The 24,573-nt window shown below is 40.6% G+C and overlaps 1 protein-coding gene across 1 annotated transcript in view; it reads left to right on the top strand.

The window, feature by feature from the left end:
* DTNBP1 (dystrobrevin binding protein 1) overlaps nucleotides 1-24,573 on the top strand; it is a 115,428-nt gene that overhangs the window by 48,372 nt on the left and 42,483 nt on the right. Inside the window, exon 7 of the mRNA XM_081827655.1 lies at nucleotides 13,775-13,797. Within this exon, the coding sequence (XP_081683781.1) occupies nucleotides 13,775-13,797 (23 nt within the window). The remainder of the gene's footprint in view (nucleotides 1-13,774; nucleotides 13,798-24,573) is intronic.

Here is a 24,573-nt window from a genome sequence, read left to right on the forward strand (position 1 = left end):
GCATCCCAGGACCCCTGGATCATGACCTGAGCTGAAGGCAGATACTTCACCAACTGAGCCATCCAGGCACCCTAAGCATCCGACTCTTGATTTTGGCTCAGGTCATGCTCTTAGGGTCATGAGATCAAGCCCCACGTCAGGCTCCACCCTGAGCATGGAGCCTGCTTGGGATTCTCTCTCTCCCTCGTCCCCTGCCCTTCCCCCACTGTGCACACATGCATGCACTCTCTCAAAAAATTATAAAAAATGAGTGTGCTATGTAACACAATTTCTTTAAATAATAAAAAAATAAAATGCATGCTCTACAGATTTTCAGAAAATCTGGGGTAGACAGCTGGATGGGATGGGGAGGGTAGGGGCATGAAGGGTAATTTCTTACATAGCTCCAGAGCTAACGGTCTCTACAATAGGCTCCAAGGTATTTTCTCACTCAGCTTCCATCAGAGCCTGTGGAGTGGGCAGAGCAGCAATTATTGGAGTTAAGAAGGAAACTGAGGTCCAGGAAGTCAGGACCAGCATCAGAGCCATGGTCTCCAGTCACTTTGAACTTGCCTTTTTTTTTTTTTCTTTTAAGTTGGAACACACCGAATCAGTCCCAGGTGTTGATATATGCATTGGATATAGGCTATTTTGTCATACATTTGACATGCATTCCCAGTACAGAGAATAGCTTCCTGCTCTCTATAAAAGGAGGATAGGGTCTGTTCCCAGCAGTCATAGTGGCTTACAGTGGCAGTGAGTCTCACCATGGGCAGAGGGGAACACGCCACTTTAGAACACTCCTAGGGAAGATCCCAATAGCTCTTGTCTACCCTTGGAAAACATTTGAATGATGGTTCAGCCTGGGTATTTCTGCAGTGAAGAAGGACATCTAATGGTTATCTAATGAAAGTGACATACAAGGAACTGTACAGTTGTAGAGAGAAAATACCCATAAATAGCTTTTCTAATAATTTCTGCATATAAAGTGATACTGCTGTTACTGATACCTTTTATAGACAGGAATAGACACTGCCTTGAAAAATAGTAAAACACTGTATAGTGGGCAGAATGTGGTTACGGGCAGAAGGTAGGTACTGATACCAGTGGGTAAGGTGTCAGATAATTCAGAGGATGTGTTAGCCGTATGCACCTAACTCATGGATTCCTTGCAATAGGAAGTACACACTTTTCATCAGGTAAGAAGACTTAATCGTTTGTTTTTGTTTTCTTTTTTTATTCGAGTATAGTTGACAAGAGTATTTTGTACAGTGAGCCAAAATAAAGAACTTAAAACCATTTACACGTTTGTGTAGCTAGCAGTTAGCAAAATGGACTTGAGATTTGGGAGTACATCTTCAGTCACAGTGTTTGGGGGGTGACAAATGTGTAACGAAGTATAATTTCTTTTTTTTTAAGATTGATTTATTTTAGAACGAGAAGGAGGGGCAGAGGGAGAGAGAGGATCTCAAGCAGAGTCCACACTGGGCGTGGAGCCTGACCTCATGACCCTGAGATCACGACCTGAGCCAAAACCAAGAGTCGGACGCCTAACTGACTGCGCCACCCAGGCACCCTGTAATAAAGTAGAGTTTCTGATGATTATGTAGAAGTTGAAGAAAATAAAACAGGATTATGTTCTCGTAGTGAGGCAGGGGGAAGCTGCTGTGGCCAGGGTGAGCGGGGAAGGCCCTTCTGAGAAGGCACACGAGAATCAGGACCTGAATGGGAGGGCAGCCATGTAAGGATCGAGGATTACACAGTTCCACAGAGAAGGAACAATAGGGACAAAAAACCTGAATCATGGGCACTTGGGTTGCTCAGTCGGTTAAGCGTCTGCCTTCGGCTCAGGTCATGATCCCAGGGTCCTGGGATCGAGCCCCGTATCTGGCTCCCTGCTAAATGGGGAGCCTCCCTCTCCCACTCCCTCTGCTGCTCCCCCTGCTTGTGCTCTCTCTCTCTGTCTCTCTGTCAAATAAATAAATAGATAAAATCTTAAAAAAAAAAAAAAATGAATCATGAGCACTACAAGAGAATGAAGAAGTGGAGCTAAAAAGAAATGTTGAATCCCAACCTTCTGAATTTTTAATCTTTCCAGGGCCACCATTATGTTCCTTAGAGTGCTTATAGAGATTCTTTCACAATGATTATCCTTAAAATCATACAGAAATGTGTAACTTTATTAAAATATTTCTTATTTCCAAGTTTCTGGATCCTTTGTTTTCTTCAGCATGCAACATACTGTCAGAATTTCTCTGAAAATAGCTACATCTTGAAGAAGACAGTGATTTTAGTAATTCCACTTAATTATAAATGACTCATAATTCTAACAATCTTCTCTTGGACTTGAAATCTGCTCAGTGGCATACTAAACTCTAGAAACATTTCTCACTGATTCAGACTTTGGAACTTGGTTGTTATCTCTTAGAAACTCTTGCAGGTGCGAGGGTCACTGCTTCTATGTTGGGCTTTAGTTATCATGCCTATTTCCAGAAAGTTACTCCTTTTACTTTCTGTATTACGGCTAATGCTAAGGAACTGTGCTCTTTTTGTTTGTGTTTTTTGCTAACATGTAGACTATAGACTTAAGTTTCAAAAATCTTTCAAGCTAAGTGTAAGAGATTTATTTGAGATGTTATGACATAACTTTTCATAGTAGTTGACCAGTTTATGTTTAGAGAATAATCTGCCAAGCTCCTGAGCTTCCAGAAATGACTGTCCAAACTAACCGAGAGAAGTAGTAGACCATAGGTCTGACCTGTACTTCCCATTTCTGAAAGTTGGGGATGGTGGTGGGAGGCTTGGCAGGAGTGTAGCACACAGGCCTGGCTTTGCTGAGAAAAGAACAGAGGGAACCTACAGGGTGAACATGGTTCTGCAACCAGAAGAGAAGGTCCAAAGCACCTCATCAAAGGAGTTGGGCAGAAAGTCAACAACTAGCTTCTGAGGTTTTGCAACGGAGTCTGGTTTGGATGCTGAATGCAGAGTGGATCAGGAGAACTTTCCGTCCGAGAGTGCTTTGACAAAAAAGGAGTGGATTCTATCTACCCAAGGTGGAGTATCAGGGACCAGGTGTACTTTCCCACCTGATACAACCAAAAACCAGACAAAACAATGCTTTTTAAGACCCTGGACATCAGGCAAAGAGAGAAGTGATCCTTGGTGGACAGAAAACGGGTACGGTGAGACCTCTGCTGGCCCCCGCATTCTGCCTTGAGAGAGTTTCCAGGCTACAGGGCAGGGCGGGGGGGCCCAGGAAGACTCCGGCACATTCTGAGTCGAGGAAACAGAGCCGGGAGTCCGAGAGACCGAGGCAGCCGGTGTTTATAGGACACAGGGCCAGAGAGGAGAGGGCTGCGGAGAGGATCCCGGAAATCCGCCAGGGGTTTCCCTTGAATATCCAGCAGCATACTTTTATAATGCACGTGAGGAGACTCCCAGAGACAGGAGGGGGAAAAAAGGCAAAGGACTGGCTCACAGTTGCTGTTGCTTACCCAGTGCCTGTTCTCAACAGCCCGACTGGAAAAACTTGTAATTCATGGGACATTGGGAAGAGCACTCAGGAAAGTCTTCTCTCAGTAGGGGGTATAATTAGCCCCCAAATGAGCCCTGCTCCAGACCTGTTTAACAAGTCATGAAAGCAAGCATCAAAAGGACCAGACTGTTTCCAAGGAAATTATCCTAAAACAAAGCTCAAGAATATTTGTAGAAAGACCCGAATATCTAGCACCCAAAAGGTAAATCACGATGTGTAGCATTGAATTAAAGATTACTCAGCAAACATGGAGATAACCAATCAATCAAAAGCAATTCAGAACTGATAACGGCTGTTAGAATTAGCATACAAGGACACTAAAACCAGTTATTGTAACTATTCTATTAAGTTCAAAATACTAAGTAGACACATGGAAGATGAAAAAAGGCCCAAACCTGTCTCTCCGTTTTTCTCCTTTTACTTCCTCCTTCCCTATTAGATGCTAGTTTTAGGTGGTTCCCAGGTGGTTAACTGATAGTAAATTATTGTATTTATTACACTATAGTAATCACTCTGCTAAGCCAGTGACCTCTTGATAGGAGTCTATGAATATATGGGGTTCATGAATTTGTAATCAAATCTTACATTTTCTTTCAAAATGAAACCTAAGCTTACGAGTTGGCAAGGAATTCAACAAATTCTTATTCTGAAGTGTCAGAGAATAAATCCTGACAGTGTCAGACTTTATACATAGTCACAAGAACAGATGTAGCTAGAATATTTTAAGAGGTTATTAGATCCTTGGGTTAACAGTAAATATAGTTCAGGACTGATATTTAAGTTCTTCAAGCTTTATTTTGAACAATGAGTATCTGTTTGCCATCAACATTAAAAACTCACGTTCTGTCTTGATTCTTTAAAAATAATATTTCTCTAATTGGTTACAGTACTCTTTTCCTGAACTTTTTCTCCCAGTTGTGTAAATGCAGATCTGTATGTTGGGGCTCATCAAGATGTTTGTTTTGACAGAGACAGTAAAAACTTAAAATATATATTTGCCGTTGAAAGTGGTCAAGACTAAAAATATAGCAACCTTGAGAAAGGTTTACTGAAATTCGGCAAACATTAATCATGGGTTTACAAAAAAAAGGTAATCCTTTTTCTGAAAATAGATTGGTTATAGCTCGTGCATTGTAATCTACAGAGTCTGTAATAACTTTCATTGTTCTAGAATCGGTTGGTTAAATTCAGAATAATAATTTACATCTTACATGGCCCAGTACCGTTTTGGAGTTTGTTATGTTTCCTTATTGGTTACTCTTTTTTTTCAGAGATGCTTTCAAAAGTAGGAAGCCGGTTATTTTAGTCTTCAGGTGAGCATGGCTAAAACATGGTGCGACCCTTTGCTTTGCCCCTCAGGCATTCTTGGTGGATTCTAGAGAAGGGACAGGCAGAGAGATGCTTAGCAGCCTGCCCCACCTGCTCGCTCTGTGGTCAGTGGCCGGAAAAGTCGGGAAAGACAGCAACAGGAAAGGGAGGGTGCCACCTGCTCTTCTCGGGCTGCTTACTCTCGCATGGTTATATTGGCCCCGTTTCTCTGTGGTCTCTCTTCCTACCTGCATTCTGCCATTTCTAGTCTTCGTCCTGGCTCAGAAAAATGGCACTGTCATTGTTTCAAAGGACATTGGGTCATTAGCTACTGGAGAGGTTTGATCCTGGATTTCAAAGAGGGACATTCTCCCCCAAAGTGAGCAACGTTTTTCTTTCTCTCTGGAAGTTCCATGCCATGTTCTGTTTACGACGAATTCTTCTCGTTATGCTGATATCAGAGAAGTGCATTACTGTCATATAAAACAGCACATTATTTCTTTGAGGAGGAGAAGCTGATATATAGCTCTCAAGGATGAACTCAGATGAGAATTTATCACTTGATAGCAATGTTCTGTGCTTTTACATGGATTTAAAAACAGAGTATTCCATAAAATTATAAACATGGGACTGACTCAAGGAAAGTGAAAACACTATTTTACCTTATAAGCGAACTTTTAAAAAGATTTATTCATTCATTCAGTTGAAAGGACAAGATGCTTGGCACACTAAAGTGAAACTATTGATAGAGAAAGAAAATTGAATAAAGGTTGTGTAACATGAAGACATTAATAGAGACACAATCCATGATGTACTTTGAATATTTAATCTGTATTTTTTTTCCTTAGTTTTTAGGGAGCCAAGTCCATTGACAAATCCTTATTTACCTGACTTCTTGAAGCTGTCCATTCTTGACTTCTACAACACTAGGATCCTAACATTGCTTCTCTACCCTAGGTTGGTTTTCAGTTTCCTACGTAGGTGCTTTAATGTTGGTATTCCCTTGGCTTCTGCTCTGGGTTATTGCCGCCTCCCATTCTGCATACCCTCCCCAGGTAGTCCTTCCATCTCCTTGGCTCATCTACCACCCATGTGGTGACCATGATCAAATCACTGTCTTCGGTTCAGGTCTCTCTTCTACTTGGAGAATCAGTTGCCATCTGGACATCCTTACTTGGACATCTCAATGGACGTCTCAAGAGCAGCCTACCCCAAATTATGTTCCACAGCAACACTTGACCTTTTCTTGTCTCAATAAGGCATCACCATCTATAGATCTACCCATTCCACAAACATGGGAGTCATCAAAATCTCTTTCCCCCTCTCCTACCATCTCCGCTCAGTTCCCAGTCTAGGCCAGTCCTGTGTTTCATGAATCTGTCCTTGCCTTTCTGTCTTCACTGATCCTTTCCAGCTCACATCTGTGCAGCCTCAGTCATAGTGACAGCTTCCTCCATTAGTCTCCCTGTCTATAATCGTGTCCCTCGGACCATTTATATTACTGTCATTTTTTTTTTTTCTAAAATACAGATATGATTAAGACTTCTCACCATCTTCAAGATAAAAACTCAGTTATGATGATTGTGTTAGTTAGGTAACAGTAACATTTATTTAGCATTTACTGTGTGCCAGGTACTGTGCTTAAAAACTGTAGTCTAAATTAACTCAGAGAGTTCTCATAAGGACTGTCTCAGGAGACGTACTCTCCTTTTTACCAGCAAGGAAAATCAGACTAGGGGAGATTAAATAATTTCCCAGGAGTTGGCAGAGCCAGGAAGTGGCAAGGCTACACCGGGACCAGTGTCTCTTGGACTTAAAATTGTCTCTTCATACCCTTTATGTTATATCAGCTCCACACAAAGCTGTCCACCCTCTGGGACTGGATGCTGTGGAGTATGAAAACCATCTTGCTTCTCTCAGAGCTTTGATCACTTCAGCTCTCATGACTGCCAATTATAAAAATGAGCAAGCAAAGTTTTTCCGTAGTGGTACCACTGGATCACGAACACGTCTGGATGTGGGATGCATGATTTTTTCCTTTAATCTACCTTCTGCCCCATCAGCCACACGCTCACCATGCCTGTGGGGACATACGGTTTCAGGCAGTGTTGCGTGGTTAGATGATGCCGAGAAATAACAGACCACAGCCTTGGTAATAACTGAGTGGTAGACTGGGTTTTTTTAGGAAATTGGATGGCCAATTAAAAATTTTGAATTAAAAAAAAATCAGTAATACAAAGGTATTAGAATTCTTTGATTTATTTGATAATTTAAAAATTAGTTACCATGGGTTAGTCACTGAACACTTCTCAGTACATCAGTGAGAAGAAAGGTGTTTAACAGATTTTTTGAAACTCACTTGATATCTTCAAGGGCATGCTGGGTTTTCCCTTTAGTTCACATCAGTGATGATGGCATTCAGTTTTAGTTTCATCAGTTTCCTAAAAAGCAATGTGCTTTCATAGAGCTGAGTGGACCCAGATGTTGCCCCAGAATTTGGGGTATCTCTGACTTTTATATACACGACTCGTATCCAGTAGACTTGGTGCTTTACTTTACTTAGGTACTTTCTGGTGGGGCTGAAATATCTTAGGTCGGTCACAACTTGCATTTACGGAGGCTGTGTGCCCTTGAACTTCACTCTGGGTGCCACAGATCACACACGCTTGGAGTCCGAGAGGCACAGATTTTATTCCCAGCCCTCTCTCTTATTAACTGTGTAGCCTTTGATCCTCAAGCCCCGCTTTCTTCATTGTATATGTGTTATATAGTAAGAGCTCAGTAAATATCCCTTGTTCCCATGTCATCCTTCTTTATCCTGCTTCCTTCAACCACCTGCGTCTCCCTCCAACTCAAAGAGATTTGCATGGAAAACAGGCCAAGGAAAGTAATCTTGCAAGTTGGGGGGGAATTTAATCCATACATAACTTAATGCTGCCACCAACCATCTGATCTCCTAGACCTTCATTATCTTGGGGGGGGGCATTTTTTTTTAAATTCCAAATCTTTGTTACCATATCGTTCAGACTCTTTCCAATCTTAAATGCCAGTATTCTAGGATCCTCTCATTTCATTATTTTTTAGGCTGTGCTTTCCCAAAGTGGATAAATATATGGATCTATGTTAATAGCATGATAAATAAGGACTTAATGCAGTTTTTACAATGAACTAGCTGCTTTTTAAGAGGCTTCATTTTACAGATAATGTTAAAAATGTCTTGTTCTGCAACATATCCCCTGGACAGGATCTATGTAAGAAATAAATAACAACAGGGATTTCGAAGATACAGATGGGTTTTGAGAAAATTCACCTCAAGCTAGAAGGCCAGCTCTCTTTCCCCTCCCCCCTCCCCCCACCCACCTTCTGCCCTATCAACCCCAAACCCACCAAGCCTGTAAGGATACACATTTTCATGACTGTAGGATGCAGGGAACAACAGACTTGATGATGATGAGTGGCAGGTGGGCCATTTTGAAAGAGGTGTTGTGAGATCTTTCCTGTGAACAGTTAGTCATGGTGATAGATTCTGTCCATCAGCCGTAACAAAGGGACGCCCTTCAAGTCTGTTCTAACCAAAAAGTACTGCTGGTAATTCTTAAAAAAAAAAAAAAAAAATTCCCCTAAATATTTTCAGACGTGAAGAAAAATGTTTGAGTTGATGCTGCAGTTGGCTTTTTGAGTGTGGTAACTTGCCACACAGAATCCTTGTGTTAGCTTTCTGTCATGGATTTGTCCTTGGGGAAGCCGTTTAGTATTTAGAGTGTGCCTCCATCTGTGAGATGATTGTATTTATGGAGATATTTATCCAGTGGTTCCAATCTGTAAGTTTGCATCTGTGAGTCTGATTTAGTTGATTTCCATACATGTACAGATTTAATACATTTCCTGGAATATTCCACAGACTATTTATTAGTATGATTTTTTGTTCTTTTTATTCTGCCCTTGTAACTCAACCCCTGTAGAGAAAATGATTAAATAGCACTTTCACCCTTTGGAAATATTATTAGATTTTGAGTCTGGTGTTATTTGTTGAATGTTTTAGTTTCAGGGTTCATTATGCTGAATTTTGTAAAGGCATTTGCTGAACCGAGTACATTTTAAAATATGGTAAAACCTAAGAGAGAGTATTTCAGTTCTTTCTACTTATTTGAGCTTTGAAAATACTATTAAACTATGAAAAATAAGAGACTCAAATTGTTGGAAATGAAAGTGGCAAACACATGAGATACTTTGTGATCAGACTTTTTTTATAAAGAATAAAATTCTCAGGGCGCCTGGGTGGCTCAGTCAGTTGGGCGTCTGCCTTTGGCTCGGGTCATGATCCTGGGATCGAGCCCCGCGTCGGGCTCCCTGCTTCTCCCTCTGCCCCTCCCCACTGCTCGTGCTCTCTCTCTCTCTCTGTCTCTCAAAAATAAATAAAATCTTTTAAAAAAATTTCTCTATAGTTGCAGCAAGGGCTTCCTTGAAGAAGCAGATCTTAGTCATTCCTTGATTTTCTGAGTGTCAGTTGGGTCCGACTCTGCACGTGGATGGTCACAGTGGGTGAGACAGGACTTCTGCACGCCAAGCCCATAATTGTAGAGATGATGTCTGTACAGAAATAACTGCATCACATGAAGTTTTATAACACCAATAAGAGTTAAGCACTATAGGAGTTTAGATAAGGGGAGATCGCCTATTGGGTGTCAAAGGTGAACTTGAAAACTGTTCCACACTGATCATTGTCATTTCCATTTCTAATAGAGTTTGGAGAGTGACCAGAACTTAAAACACCTGCTTAACCTATGCCTTTCATTTGGTTAACTGAGAGAGTGACATAATGGTTAAGAGTAAAATATCTGCTGTGTCCTCAGTAAGCGTTACCCATCATCCTGCAAAACTCAGGCCCGTCCTTGCTCCTCCAGAAAGCCTTTGCTACAAACCAAGGTGTACGTGTTGCTCCCTCTTTATTCCTCGAGAAGCCTCAGCCTGTCGTTACCAGAGCACCCATCTGTAAGATCAATTTCTAATTGTCTCTCTCACTGGAGTCCCTTGAGGTTATGAGACATACATATTCCAAACCTAGCACTATTCCTAATGTCTAAGGCTCATAAATTTTTGTTGAATGAATGATTGAACACAGCAAAAATTACAGTCGGTATAAGAAAATGGGTACAAGGTTGATAACAGTGATGGAGAGAAATGGATGAATTCAGGGTCTGTTTTGAGATAGAAGTGACAGGGTTTCTTGATGCATTGGATGTGAAGAATGAAGGAACGGATAAAGCGTACTTGAGGAAGTTGGTGATGCCGTTAATGATACTCAGGAGCCTGGAGAAGAGTAGGCTGTCTCGCACGTGCTGTTTGAGAAGCCTGCTCCGCTGGAGTGGACATCTCAAACACGCAGTTGCATGGGAGTCTGGAGCTCAGAGAAGAGATCAAGTTAGGAAATATAAGTCCAGAAGTCCATGTATAGTTGATATTTAAGGCTACATAGCTAGGTGAAATTGCCTTGTGAGAGAATGTGAGTGAAGGACAGAGAGAGAGAGAGCCCAAAACCAGTCTTGCCACGAGCAATCCAGTGCTGTGGTCTGGGAGAGGTGGAGGGGCTAGCAAAAGTATCCAAGAAAGCAGGAAAAACTAGAGGGAACTTTCTCAAGGGATTGCCAGTTGGGTCAAATGCTGCTGAGGGATTCAGATGAAAAGTGAGAAGTGATCATTGCATTTGGCAACAACAAGGTTGGTGACCTTGACTCTGCAGGGGTGGGGTCTGGAAGCCAAGTTGGAATCCGCCCAAGACTGGGAAGTCGGGGAGAAATCTGTAGGAGCTACATTTTTGAGTAGCCGCCTCAGTGGGGTGGGCATCGTGTCTTTCAGCATCACCAGATTATTTCATCAAATTCCGAACTGAACTCCCACACTGTTCCTCTTCCCAAGTGTTCCATTATTAATAGACTCACGTTCCTCCAGCGGTGCAGACCGGAACCTCCACGGTGAATGTCCTCCTCTCCTTCCTCCGCTTATCCCCATGGGATCAGTTGCCGGGACTGTTGAGTCTTCTCCATAGCATTTTGCAAACCAGACCCCTCCTGTTCATCGCCCTTGCCACTTAAGTTGCTCTTCCCAGGCACTAATTAGCTCTTCTTCAAACTCCTCTGTAGTTTCCTGAGTACTCCCTGCTTTTATTCTCCCCCTTGTCGGTAGATCTATCCATCACAGCTAGAATGCTCTTCCTAAAGCACAGCTTTGCTCCTGCTAGTCTGCTAAAAATAAAACCTGATCCTTTTAGCCTGGCACTCAGAACCCTCTACCTTTTTAACCTTGTCTCCCACACGTTTCTCTTCATTCAGCCCATTGTTCTCAAGTGTTTGCTCTTGCCTAAATCTATAACCTGCATCATCTGACCTTCGTGCCTTCAGTCTCACTGTCACGTCTGCTTGGCAAGCCTGTCCCTCTCTTCTCTTCTGTCGCCTGTACCTCCAGATGCTTATGATCCCTAATAAATGTGAGGTCTGCCCTAAAAACCAGGAAATTTCAAGGCTTTCAGTGCCGCTGCTTTACTGTATCAGTCCTTTCAAAGTTCCCTGACACTGATTTTTCCTTTACACCATGGTTATCCTTCCCTTTGCTACCTCAGCCAGTGTTCCTTTTTAGGCAGTGGGTACGGGAATGATTTCCTGTCTGGAAGGAAGTTTCTCGGAGATTTTACTAACAGTGTGGGTCATGATATTCCGTAAATAGAGGACACTGACACAGGGTGCTGCTAGGCTTCTCCCCATTTCCCGGGCAACACCTTCCCGTTGAGGTGACGGGGCAGCCCGAAGGTTGAGAGGTGAGCACCCACCTCCTAATGAGAGGCAGCTTTCCTCCATTGGGCAGCTACCCATCAAGGAAATAGATGATTTGTCTGGCTTTTAGTTGTTGGGATTTGGGGATTTGGGGGTGGGAGTAGGGAAAACGTCTCTGAGATTGTTACTCTTGAGTTCCAGCTTTTTAAAACAGAAGATGCCTTTTGGGAATTTTGCTCAGTGTTACACATTCTAAAAGACAGAAAGCCAGCGTGTTCTAAAGCTCCTAATCAGAAAAGAATTACTCATTAGAATATGGAACTGAGGGCTCTGTCATCCCTTCCACCTCTCAAGGGGCTTGGGGAATTGCTCCTGGGAGGGCATCAGTGGGAAGCACTTCGAAGGTGTCTTTGCAAGATGTTCTCTGACAATCCATGTTGCCTCTCAGGTATTTTCAGTTTCATCCCATTATTGGAGGATAAAGTAAGTTTTAGGCACGTTTAACTTGTACCTAATTAATCTTTCAAGAATGAAGTGGGACTGCTGGCTGAAGGGAAACAGTTGCATTATTTTTTTTTTTTTTAAGATGGGATTGAAAATAACATTCTTTGTCTCAGTTAACGAACTATGTTGCTGGAGCGCTGTTAGGAGGAATCGGTGTTTTGGAAAAAAGGAGTGAGGTGACCGTCTGATTTCAGAGCCTTTCCTTGGCTGTGACAGGAGTAATCCATGCTTGGCCTCCCGGCAGGCTCATTGCCCGTCCCCCCACCAGCTGTCGATTGCAGTCAACTATTTTGGAACATGAGGGGTATTGTAATTAGTGGTGTGGAAAACTGACTTGCGAATTCAAAACAGCCCTCGATGTTTAGAAAAACCTAGAGTGCAAGTAAGAGATAAATGTCTCCTATTCTGAGTGGGATAACAAGCTTTAACTAAATAAACTCACCTCCTCAATAGTACTTCTTATCAGTACCGATAAAGAGGGAAAATCTAGTTAAAAAATTAGGAAGGAAAACCTGAAAACAACTTACTTTTTTGTCAAAAATGTTTTGTCTTATGATTGTTCATCTATTTTCTGCTGCTGTACATTTCCCCAGGAAACTTGGTGTCTCAGGATCCTTAATTGACACTGACAAAATGACAAACCAGAGCATGTCCTGGAGGCTTGGCCCTTTTGTGTCAGGATGAGCTGTGGACCCCAGTCCTTTGATATGTGCTTTCCTCTTTCACTTAAAAGGGGAGATAACTGTTCTTATTCTGGATGATTATTAACCAAAGATCTCAAAAATCTGTTATTTAATATTGAGCCAATTGTTAAGTGCTTTTATAAATTGATTCTTACATATATGAGATGATTCGTAACTGGTATTAAATGCTTTTTGTGGGGCGCCTGGGTGGCTCAGTCGTTAAGCGTCTTCCTTCCGCTCAGGTCATGATCCCAGGGTCCTGGGATCGAATCCCACATCAGACTCCCTGCTCCATGGGAAGCCTGCTTCTCCCTCACCCACTCCCCCTGCTTGTGTTCCCTCTTTCACTGTGTCTCTCTCTGTCAAATAAATAAATAAAAATCTTTAAAAATAAATAAATAAGTAAAATGTTTTTTTTTTAATAAGTGTTTTAATTGTTTAAATTCTGGTAGAATTTTTTTAAGCCATTAGTAAAGTAATAGCAGAAAAACTGAAAAATTGTATTGGTAATTTCAGTTACTTTAGACTAATTGTATTGGTAATTTCAGTAAAGCATGTGGGAACATCCAGAAACACCACTCTGGGCTTTTAAAGTATATGCCTTTTTATTATAAGAGCAGTTTCCAGTAAGAATAGATTATTTTAAAATTTACATTTTCTTAACAGATAAAAAACCCCAGACTCTTAAATACAGAGAACAACAAACTGGTGGTCGCCAGAGGGGAGGGGAGTAGAGGAATGAGGGAAATAGGTAAAGAGGATGAAGAGGTACAGATTTCTAGTTATAAGTAAGTCACAGAGATGCAAAGTACAGCATAGGGAATATAGTCAATAATACTGTATTAATGTTTGGTGACAGTTGGTGACGACACTTATTGTGGTGAGCACTGAGCAATGTATAGAATTGTTGAATCATTTATGTTGCACACCTGAAACTAATATAACACTATGTAATTATACTTCAAATAAATAAAATTTACAATTTTTTTTTTCTACAGGAAGGAACTCGAAACCTTCAAAGGTAATTTTGTGTTTAATTCTTCACTTTAAAGTAAATGAGAATTAATTGATGTCAGATGTTCTCTCTTGATGATGAACTCATTCCTTTTTCTTTAAATCAGTTTACATCAAAAAAAAAAGTTTACTTAATCCTGTTTTTGTAAGTTTTATTTAATCCCAACTGGTTTTGATATCCTTTGAGCTATAACACATATACTAAGTGAAAGTTTCTGCTGATGACCGTTGCAAGTAATATGTTAGGATGGCATAGTCCTAACTTTGAGGTTGTTGTGAATCCTAGTTTGAGAAGATTCTGGTTTCTCGTGTGCACAGTCTGGGCCATGTGGAGAGGGCATGGTGATAAAGAAAGAGATGCGATCAATCCATCAGTCACCTGAACTTCCAAAAGGTGTTTGGTGCTGGGTCCTGCCCTGCCACTGTCTTGTAACTTTGGATAAGTCTCTTGCCTTATTTTATTCAGGCTTGGTTTCTCCACCTGTAAAATGAGACGCTCTGTGAACTGTATTCTGAGATACCAAAAGCACCCCACATTGCCTTTTCATTTTAGGGACCTTTTGAAGGTGGGGCACTGGAAAAATAACTCCAGGTCGTGTTCACCCTTGCTGGTCAAGGAACAGCACTAGTGCAAAATAGAGAAAACCACAAACTCTCCAGCAGCTCCGAACCCTTCCAGCACACTGTTTTTCAATTGCTGATAAGCAATTACTCAGAGAAGTCAGTGTTCTCCGACAGACTCATCCCAGTAACTAGGAAGGCTTTGAATTATTGCCTTTTATAGTACACATTAAACTAGTTTTATGCTTATTGTATTTCACATAGAAGTTAGTATTGACTAAGATTTACTGAATGAGTAAAGATTGTCCCGTTTATCATTTACAGTTGAATTGTGTATGGTCTGTTTAGGTGTTTTGGGAAAATGACTAACCTTCAAGATAAAAGGTATAAAGGCTGTTCCTGCTGTGACTCTAATTGAACAGATTTGTTTTGGCTGGAAGATCTGTTTACCTGAGTACGGTTACAGTACAATGATTGAGTTTGTGGCTAGTTTGCTGAGGGTAATGTTAAGTGATCATGTGATAGAATGTGTTCTCATGGTTATCATTATTCCTAATCAGTTTGTGCACCAGGACTCATGTACGTTATTTTCCATCCGTGGTTGAAAATAAGATTTGAAATCCTCATAAAATGTTCTTTTCCCTCTCATTCTTTCTTTTTGTAGGCTAGCATCTTCTTATATAACATTAGGAGAAGGAAAAAAGCAATCAAGTTAATACTGAAAGGCAGGGACACACATGATGCAAAATGTCAACTTCACTTCATCTCAGTACTGGAGCCTTCCCCCCCCCCCTTTTTTTTTGGTATGACAGTATTCACAGTAAAAGAAGAGGCCAGCCATTTGTAAAAAGGTTAGGTAGTGTTACATATTACTCAAGAGAATAATTCAATTAATGCTGACATATCTCATTTATACACATGTGCCTAATTATGGTATGGCATTTAACGGCGCATCCCACCCACCCATAAGCCAAGTAAAGCTCTTATGTTTGAACAAACTGTAAATTGATTATTTCATCATATCAAAAATTTTTAGTACCAATATTCATTGAAAATTCTTTCCTCCTGAGGGTTTTGCTAATATTTCAAAAGCATGAGTAAAAGAGAAATGTAACTGTTCTTTCAAGACATTCACCAAGGAAGGAGGAGAAAAGAAAGGAGAAAAATCATACAAATTTTAACAGTTTCTTATTGTTTGAATGTTGTCTTTGGTTTTCCGATATAGGTTACAGGAAAGCAAAAGATGTTACTTTGTCTAATTGTTTTATTCAACTCTTGTAGTTGTATTTGGAAGCTTTTTTTCTAAGTTGGTAAAAGGCTAACTTTGGGGAACAAAAACAAAATTAGTAACCCTCAAAGATAGTGGTACAGATCAGTATCATCCACGTTCCGGATTCTTCCTCTGTACCCCACGGATGTTAGTACATTCCCAGGTGCCATCTTGTAGCACAGCTCTACAATATTATTGAGACTGGCTATTTATTGTTCGTTTTTTAAAATATTAGCAGGAAGGTTTTCTCTGTTCCCTGAATATTTCTTTGTTTTTTGTTTGTTTAGAGAGAGAGAGAGAGCCGGGTGGGGGTGGGGGGAGGGACAGAGGGAGAGAATCTTAAGCAGGCTCCCCGCTCAGTGCAGAGCCTGACACGGGGCTCCATCTCACAACCCTGAGATCATGATCTGAGCTGAAATCAAGAGTGGGATGCTCAACCAGCCACCCAGGCGCCCCTCCCCCAAATATTGCATTTTTAAAAAACTTTTAAATGATAGTCCCTTGAATATTAAACAATAGAAAAAGGAGGGTAGGATTTCAGAAATCTTTAATTTTTATTTTCAGTGGGGAAGGAATTCCATTATTGTAAGCATGTGTAGAGTAAATAAGGTTTTCACAGTGCTTAAGGACATAGGAAATTGGCCATGAATAGACCTGTCTGCTCATTAGGCATTATTTATCATTTTTCCATTTTAATTTTAAAAATAGATTGTCATTCTTGGGGCGCCTGGGTGGCTCAGTCCGTTAAGCGTCTGCCTTCGGCTCAGGTCGTGATCCCAGGGTCCTGGGATCGAGCCCCACATCGGGCTCCTGGCTCAGCGGGGAGCCTGCTTCTCCCTCTGCCTCTCTCCCTGCTCATGCTCTCTCTCTCTCTATATATGTCTGTGTCTCAAATGAGTAAATAAAATCTTTAAAAAAAAAAAAGATTGTCATTCCATGTATAAATCTAAAAAATCACTCATAAGATTTTTAAAGTATAAGTCTAAAAATATTGTGCCACTGGATTGGATATTGCTTGTACCTCCATCATTCCTAATTTAACATGGCTTTCTATGCAAACTCATTCTATCTTCACTTAAGCGCCTCACCAAATTAACCATCGTTCTCCACAAGATGTACCGACTGATACCCAGAGCATGCTGAATACCCAAGGCTGATAGGTACTCCCCAGTACACCCAAATACTTTTATTTCCACTACTTGCATTGAATGCTCACCCAGGGTGAGTTGTTTGCTCTCCAACTCATTTATACTTGTTATTATAATCTGCAGTTCAATTAAATATCAGAGAAAATGATGAAACCTCAGTGTTAAGGAGAACTGTTTGTAAGAAAACTAAGTTGACAGCTTTGGAAGACTTGGTATAGGTAAAATAGGTAAATAGATTTTAAAATTGCTGCAAAAGGTAAAATTCAGAATTAGAAAAGAATTGGGAAAAAATAATAAAAATCCTGAAAGGTTCCATACATGGATTGTTTCAAACATCTTAAATTCCTGCTCTGCTTTTTAAAATAGACTGGAAATTTTATTCACGGTAGTATGGTAGCTTATGCAAGAATTTTCAATCAGTGGATCTATGCTCAAAAAATTCACGAATTGAAGTATGGTTATATTTTATATTAAAGTGTTTGTACATGTGTTTTTAATGGATTCCTATATTAACTGCTTTTTTAAAAATTAAATTACCGGGGCTCCTGAGTGGTGCAGTGGTGCTTCCCTACTCTTCATTTCGCTTCAAGTCATGATCTCAGGGTTGGGAGATCGAGCCCCGAGTTGGGCTCCATGCTCAATGTGGAGTCTGCTTGAGATTCTCTCTCCCTCTCCTTCTGTCCCTCCCACTTGTGCTCTCTTTTTCTCTAAAATAAATAAATAAATCTTAAAAAAAAATTAAATGACCAACATGGGTTCCAGTTGTGTGCTTTAAGAGGATGTCCATTGTAATCTCTTTAATATAAAATTACCCAGCCATGTCAGAAAGGTGACAGACAGTGTGAAGACATGCCAGGATTTAGGAGTTAACCACTATCACAGTGAGTGGATCATCATGAGAGGATGTGGGCAAAAGCAGCTAAGGCCAGCCTGATACGGTGTGATCACAGTTATGGTTCAGCTATGGAAAGTGAAGCCAAAGAAGGACATAGGGCTGGAGTGGTTAGAGAAATGGAAGACCAAGACAATTTAGTGATAAGGAAGGACAGAGAGGAGAAAGTTTAAAGGAGAAGTGGTTATCAGTGATATAAGTAATGCAGAATGGGGAAATCCCATTGGATTTGACAGTGGACAGATTGTCAAATTGGTAATTGGTAATCGGAAAGAGCTATTTGTAAAGGGAGAATCCAGATTGCAAATCAGAAAATCAGAAGTGTTATGAGAAGTTAGCATACAAAGGTGATGTGAACTCAGTATTCTTTCAAGAATGAATGGAAAGAAATGAAAAAGTAACAGGAGAGAATCAGGGTTAAGGTCAAGGGAGAGGGTGAAATTGAGGATATTAAGGAGTTGAGTAAGATCCTGGAGAAGATGGAAGGCAGTGATATCCAGATGAATTATCCTTGGAAAGGATTCAGGGACATCTCTTTCCCTGAAACCTTAGAGAAGGAAAGATGCCTGGTAATATGGGGAAAAGCTGACATGGAGGGAAGAAACAATTTTTTGAGAATCCATTTAGAGTAAGATGGTCTGAATTTTGCAGGGCTAGGCCCAGAAGTAGAAATAAAAACTGAAGCAAATATGCTGGGAATGGGGAGGACGCATATAGTGGACCAGCAGTGTGGTAATCTTGGAAGCCAGTGAGAGCATGGTTAAAATGCCTGGCCATGGAATTCAGGCTAGCAGGGAGAGGCCTGACTAGACCAGGAAAATAAGCAAGCTATGAGGCACTGGGGATGGTGTGCACCATAAAGGTGGAGAGCACGGCAATGGTTGAGGTAGATCTTGGGATCAAAGATGGGAGTTTGAAATCTTAGTGGTGGAACAGTTCCCAGTGATGACGATCGCAAAATTTGAGTAAAAATAGAAGTCATAAAATTGTAGAGGTTATCTGCATCAGAGTTCTGACGCCACTGGGGGTCTCACGTGTTTGGATGACTCTTGGATGTGAACTGTAGATACTTCTGGCTTGGCAGCCTTAGCATGCTATAAATCTGGATGTATGATGTATGGTAGATGGTAAACTTGGGTAGCGTTTGTAGATTCCACCCAAGAGTTAGCTTAACATGTAAGGTACGACTGTCCAGCTGCCATTTGGCAATATTGAAGTGATGGAGACTCAGGTTGGATCATATAACTGCTCTCTGTCCTCAAGGAGCTAAAGCGCTGGGATAAAGCTTGTAGGATAAAAAGGCAGATACATACGTTTAATGTAATGTAAGAAATATTATAATAGAAATAAGCACACTAAGGCAGGAATAATGGACTACTTAGAGAGAGGCCGCGGCACTTGAGCTGGATCTGAATGAGGAGTGCTTACCGGATTGGAAAGGGTAATAAGGACATTCCAGAAAGAGGAAAGAACAATTGCAAAGATGCAGAGATGTTTATTTCGAGAACACAAGTTAAGATTTAACTTCTTGTTCAATGAGGGAACTACAAATAATTTGTTAACAGCTAACGCATATGGTGTGTGGGGCAGAAGCAGTGAGGGCTGCAGTTGAGATGTAGGCAGGGACAAATGATACACAGCCTCAAATGTCACAAAAAGGAGTTTAGACTTTTTCCTTTGGGCCAGTGGTCTCCAAGGAGGGATGTGACTATGCAGAATAATAGGAGTAGAGAAGAAACCTGGGGCTTCACTTGTTTCTTTTTTATGCCTCCCTTTTAGATTGCAGTTTTTGTGTATATTATATAATAAACTGGTACAGGAGTTCATGTATATGATATATAAATATACAAATCTGGGTTACATGTTAAAGGTTTTTAACTCATGGTGGAAGTCCATGGTAAGGGAGCTTAGAGGAGGGTTCTATTGTAGCTGATAGACACAGGGTAGGAGTGGGAGAACGCTAAGGTTTATTATGGTCGTAGAATCAGATGTGCATTATAGAGCAAGTGTTCTGGTGTCACGTAGATCGGTTGGAGAGCAAATCTAGAGGAAGAGATTTGTTGGAAAACTGAGAAAGATTTGGATTGAAGGTAGTGGTAGATTGGAGAGAAAGACACTGGGTGGAATCAAAAGACTTTTCTAACTGCATGGGGTTCCTTCTTAGACTTCTGGCTAGGACATTTGCACACATAGGTTCTTTGCATGCACCAAGCAATGTGATACACGTCAAAACAGATTTGGGAGGGAATGGTAGTGAATTCGGCTGGGTTTTTTTTGGTGGGGGGGGTGATAAAAGTATCACTTTTGCAGGCAAGTTCCCCATAACCTCACATGGTATCCAGTAGATTGAGAAATGGTTTTATCATTTATCCAGTAGATTGAGAAATGGTTTTCGACAACGGTTTTATTGAGGTTTGATTTGTGTACGAGAAGATTCCTCCATCTTTAAGTATACACTTCATTGAGTCCTACTAAATTTATAGAGTTGTGCAGCCATCACCACAATCGAGTGTTATGGCATCTCCATCCCACACAGTGGTTCCTTTCTGCCTGTTTGCGCTCAGTACCCGCTTGCCTTCCCAGGCCCAGGCCGTCAGTAATCAATGTCTGTCTCTATCAATTCACCCTTTCTGGACATTTCATATAAATGCAATCATACAATTTGTAGTCTTTTTGCATCTGGATTCTTTCCCTTAGTTTTAAATTTTGGGGCTTCATCCATGTTGTAACATTGTTCTTTTTTTATTGACGAGTTGATATTACACATACGAATACATTACATTTTGTTCATGCATTTACCAGCTGATGGACATTTGGATGGCTTCCAGTTTGGGACTGTTATGGATAATGCTGCTATAAACTTGCACGTGCAAGTCTGTGTGGGGACATATGTTTTCATTTCTCTTGGGTATATAGCTAAGGCTGGAGTTTCTGGGTCTTAGGATAAGTTTAAATTGAACTTTTTAAGAAGCTGTGTGACTGTTTTTCCAAAGTGTCTGCAATGTTTTCCATCCCCACCAGCCACGTGTGAGGGTTCCAGTTTCTCCCCTCCTTGCCAACACTTGTTATCGTTAACTCTTACATTTAGGTCTGTGATCCATTTTCTCTCCCATGATCCCTTTTGAGTTATTTTTTCTGTTTGTGGGATGTAAGAGTCTAAGTTGTTTTTTTGTTGTTGTTTTGTTTTTTTACATGTCCGTATCTGGTTGTCCCCAAACGGTTCTTCCATTGGACTTTCTTTTCCCCCATCGAATTGCTTTGGTAGCTTTGCAACAAAACAGTGGCCATAAATATAAGCGTTTATTTCTGGATTTTCAATTTTGTTCCTTTTAGTCAGCACCACACTGCCTCGATTACTGTGGCTTTGTAATAAGTTTTGAAATTGGGAAGGATGAGTACTCTAACTTTGATCTTTTTAAAAATTGGTTTGACTATTTCAGGTCCTTAGGAGTTCCATATAAATTTTAGGATCATTTTGTCAGTTTCTTTAAAAAAGAAAGAATGCCGGGGTTTGGGTAAGGGATTGTGTTGAATTTATAGAACAATTTGGTGAGAATTGCTGTCTTAATATTGAGTCTTCCAATCCATGAACAAGAACTGTGTCTCCATTTCTTTAGGTCTTCTTCGATTTTTCTCAGCAGTATTTTATTTTCCATCTATAAGTCTTGGACTTTTGTTAAATTTAGCCCTAAATATGTTATTCTTGTTGAGTGAATTCTCTCTTGATCATACTAAATTTGAGGTGTCTGTGAGACATTACAAGTAGAAGTGTCCAGTGGGCCCGTGAACCTTAGGAGAAAGATCTGAACTATACTTGGGAGTAGTGTGCATATAGGTAGGAGGGGAAGCCTTGGAGAGCAGGCAGAATCCACAAACAGATGACCATGGATAGAAATCTAGGAAGCGCTACCATTCACCGGACAGAGAGAAGAAGAGAACTTCAGTTGACCCTTGGACAATACGGGCGATAGGGGCACTGACCCCCTGTGTGGTTGAAAATCTGTGTAGAACTTTCGACTCTCCAAAAACTTAACTACTGTAGCCTGTTGACTGGAAGCCTTACCAATAGCATAGTCAATTCGCACATATTTTGTATGGTATATGTATATGTATTATATACTGAATTCTTAAAGTAAGCTAGGGAAAAGAAAATGTTATTAAGAAAATCATAAGGAAGAGAAAAACACATTTACAGTGCTGTCCTGTACTTATTGGGAAAAAAAATCACATGTAAGTGGATCTGTGCCGTTTCAAACCCCTGTTGTTCAAGGGTCAGCTGTGGTTGCTTATCGTGGAGGCTGAGGACGGTCAGCCGCAGAGGTGAGGGTTTGAAAATTAAGCAGAACATTTCCAGGAAATGTCAAGAAGCAGCGTCCTACTGTTGTGGAGAGGGCAAAGAGAAGGGTCGCTTAATCTGGCAGTTGGACGCCGATTGGTGGTTGGTACTAGGAACGGTTTCAGCAGCAGGGGTGTTCACGTGTGAGGGGGGAGTGGAGACCGGACGGTGGAGGATCAGGGCATGAGGGGAATGTTCTGCCTTGCTCACCACCATCACCTGGGTGCTTGGCACATTGGCAGTTCCTGAATATGTGAATGAATGAGAGAAGTAGATACAGTGCTTTCAGAAGCAAAGGCTCCAGAGGAAAGGAGAGGGTAGAGGAGAGGGTTAGGTTCAGACGAGGAATGTTTTTTTAATGTGTGAGAAACTTGAATCTATTTGTACGAAAAGGGAAACGCGGCTGTAGAGACAGAGAGGCTGAAGATGAGGGAGGGGGGCTGGCAGAGCTCTGACTCAGAGTAGACTGGAAGGAGTGGGGTTTCGAGCATACTGTTCTGAAACAGGAAGACGGCTGACAAGCATTCATAACTATTGGAATTGTGATGATTTAAGATACTTATTAAAAACACATAGCACACTCTAAGCCACTGGTTAGTGTTGCTGAATTTGAAGACAGCTTTAGGCTAAATTTATGTTAAAAATGCAGTGGGGGAAATCTAAAGATACCTTATGTGTTCTGAAATGAACTATATTCTTAATCGTCATTTTATTACTCTCCGATAGTGAGGTTCCTTCTCTCTTTTGGCATATCATGAATATATCTTTGTGCCTAAAGGACAGATTCACATGAAATGAGTGTATTTTCAGCCCCCACCCCCCATTGTTGAGCAGCATTTGGTACGGCCCCAGATCTGTGCATACATCTTTGCACACCAGAGCCCTGAGAGCTTGCATTTGGCTTTTACAGAGGCAGTAGATTCCGATACATGTCTGCTTAAGCCATCAGCAGAAAACTAACAGGCTTCCTACAGTCTCTTTGGAAAAACCTGTTCCTGTCGCTCCCTTTGTTCTCCATCTCAGAAGATGCACATCAGGGGAGCTGCCTGGTAACTGGAGCGTTCACTTGACCAGCACTGAGCTTCGGTTCACTTGTTCACTTTTCACATCCATGTCATCTCCAGGACTCACCGAAAATAGTCAGAGGAATCCCTGTAGGTGGAACTTTATTTTATGTTTTTCCTTCACTGCTTTTCTTTATCATTTTTACCTCCATGCTTGAGTACATTGCGGTGTTGCATGGTATACAGATGGTATGTTACTAAAAAACAGAAATTAAATTTCAGTTTGATTGGAATCTTCAAGCAGTACATGCTAATGAAAGCATGATTAGTTTCTTTATATTACCAAGTAATAATTACCAAACTAATAACTAAAACAAATAAATTAAAAAATGTTGCATGGAAATCTGGGACTTTGGATTTTATAATATTGTGTCTTATCCTCCATCAGGCGAAATATACCAGACAGTCATTCATATGAGGCAGCGTTTATATTAAAAGGTAAATATAAAATACCAGGAAAGTCATGGCAGCTATTAGAATAATGAGTCCAATTCTTATGGTACAGCTCCATAAAACTAATTCGGCATCCCTTGCTGCTAGTGTGTGCATTTTGCAGCAAGCAGTTAATATAGCTAAATATGTGAGCCCTAGCCAACGGTGGAAAGTTAAAATTCATCCTATGTCTACTATATGGGTTTATCTAAAATGGCTGATTTTCCCAATGGATTTTGAAAATGTCATAATGCTTCATACGGCTTTAAAAAATATGCATCCTTTTCCTGATTCTGCAGAACTTCAACACACCTTGTATCACTTGTTGGCTGGAGGCCATGGTTTCCGTGATGTCTATATGTGGCATTTTTATAAATACATATATGAGGATACTAAACTTGTGGAGTTTACTGCAAACAATTATACCTTAAAACTAATCAGTGGGATTTTTTTTTGTTGAGAAATCTATTTATCCATGGAGGAAACTGAATAATTTTAAATAATTATTGCATTTTTTTTTTAAACTCCATATTATGCCTTTTAGGTGTTCTGCCATGTTAATATATCATGCCCTGTCAGAAGCCCACTTGTTTTCACGGGGAAAAATGAAAGAAGTACATGTTGTCCTGATATCTTATTCCATCATGATTACTCTGTTTTTAGATCACAAATAAGAATAAGGTACATCAGACTTAAGTTAAATGGAAAGTTCCTTCTTTTTCTCTCTCTCTCCTGTCCATCTTGTGTATAGTATTAGCAAAACCCTTCAGGCTTCTTCAGCTTAGATATATTCACTGAAGCAAAATGGTAGCTCAAGAATTCATTACAAAATTGGAGCATTAATGGAATGAAATTTTAACTTGAGGTATTACCACCTTCTTGTTCATTATTTAATTGTTCGGGAATAAACTGGTTAGAGTGGAGGAAGTGAGAACTTTAGTGTTTATTTTTAAAGTATTTATTTATAGGGACTTTATAATAAATGGCATTTCTTCCCTCAGCCATACTATCTTAACATAGTTGCTTTAAGAGTAAAGCTTTGAATACAGATATGATCTGGTATTCAATTTTAAAACTTCA

The sequence above is a fragment of the Leptonychotes weddellii genome, chromosome 8, assembly GCF_054177405.1.
Source record: "Leptonychotes weddellii isolate Sample4059 chromosome 8, ASM5417740v2, whole genome shotgun sequence".
Lineage (NCBI taxonomy): Eukaryota > Metazoa > Chordata > Mammalia > Carnivora > Phocidae > Leptonychotes > Leptonychotes weddellii.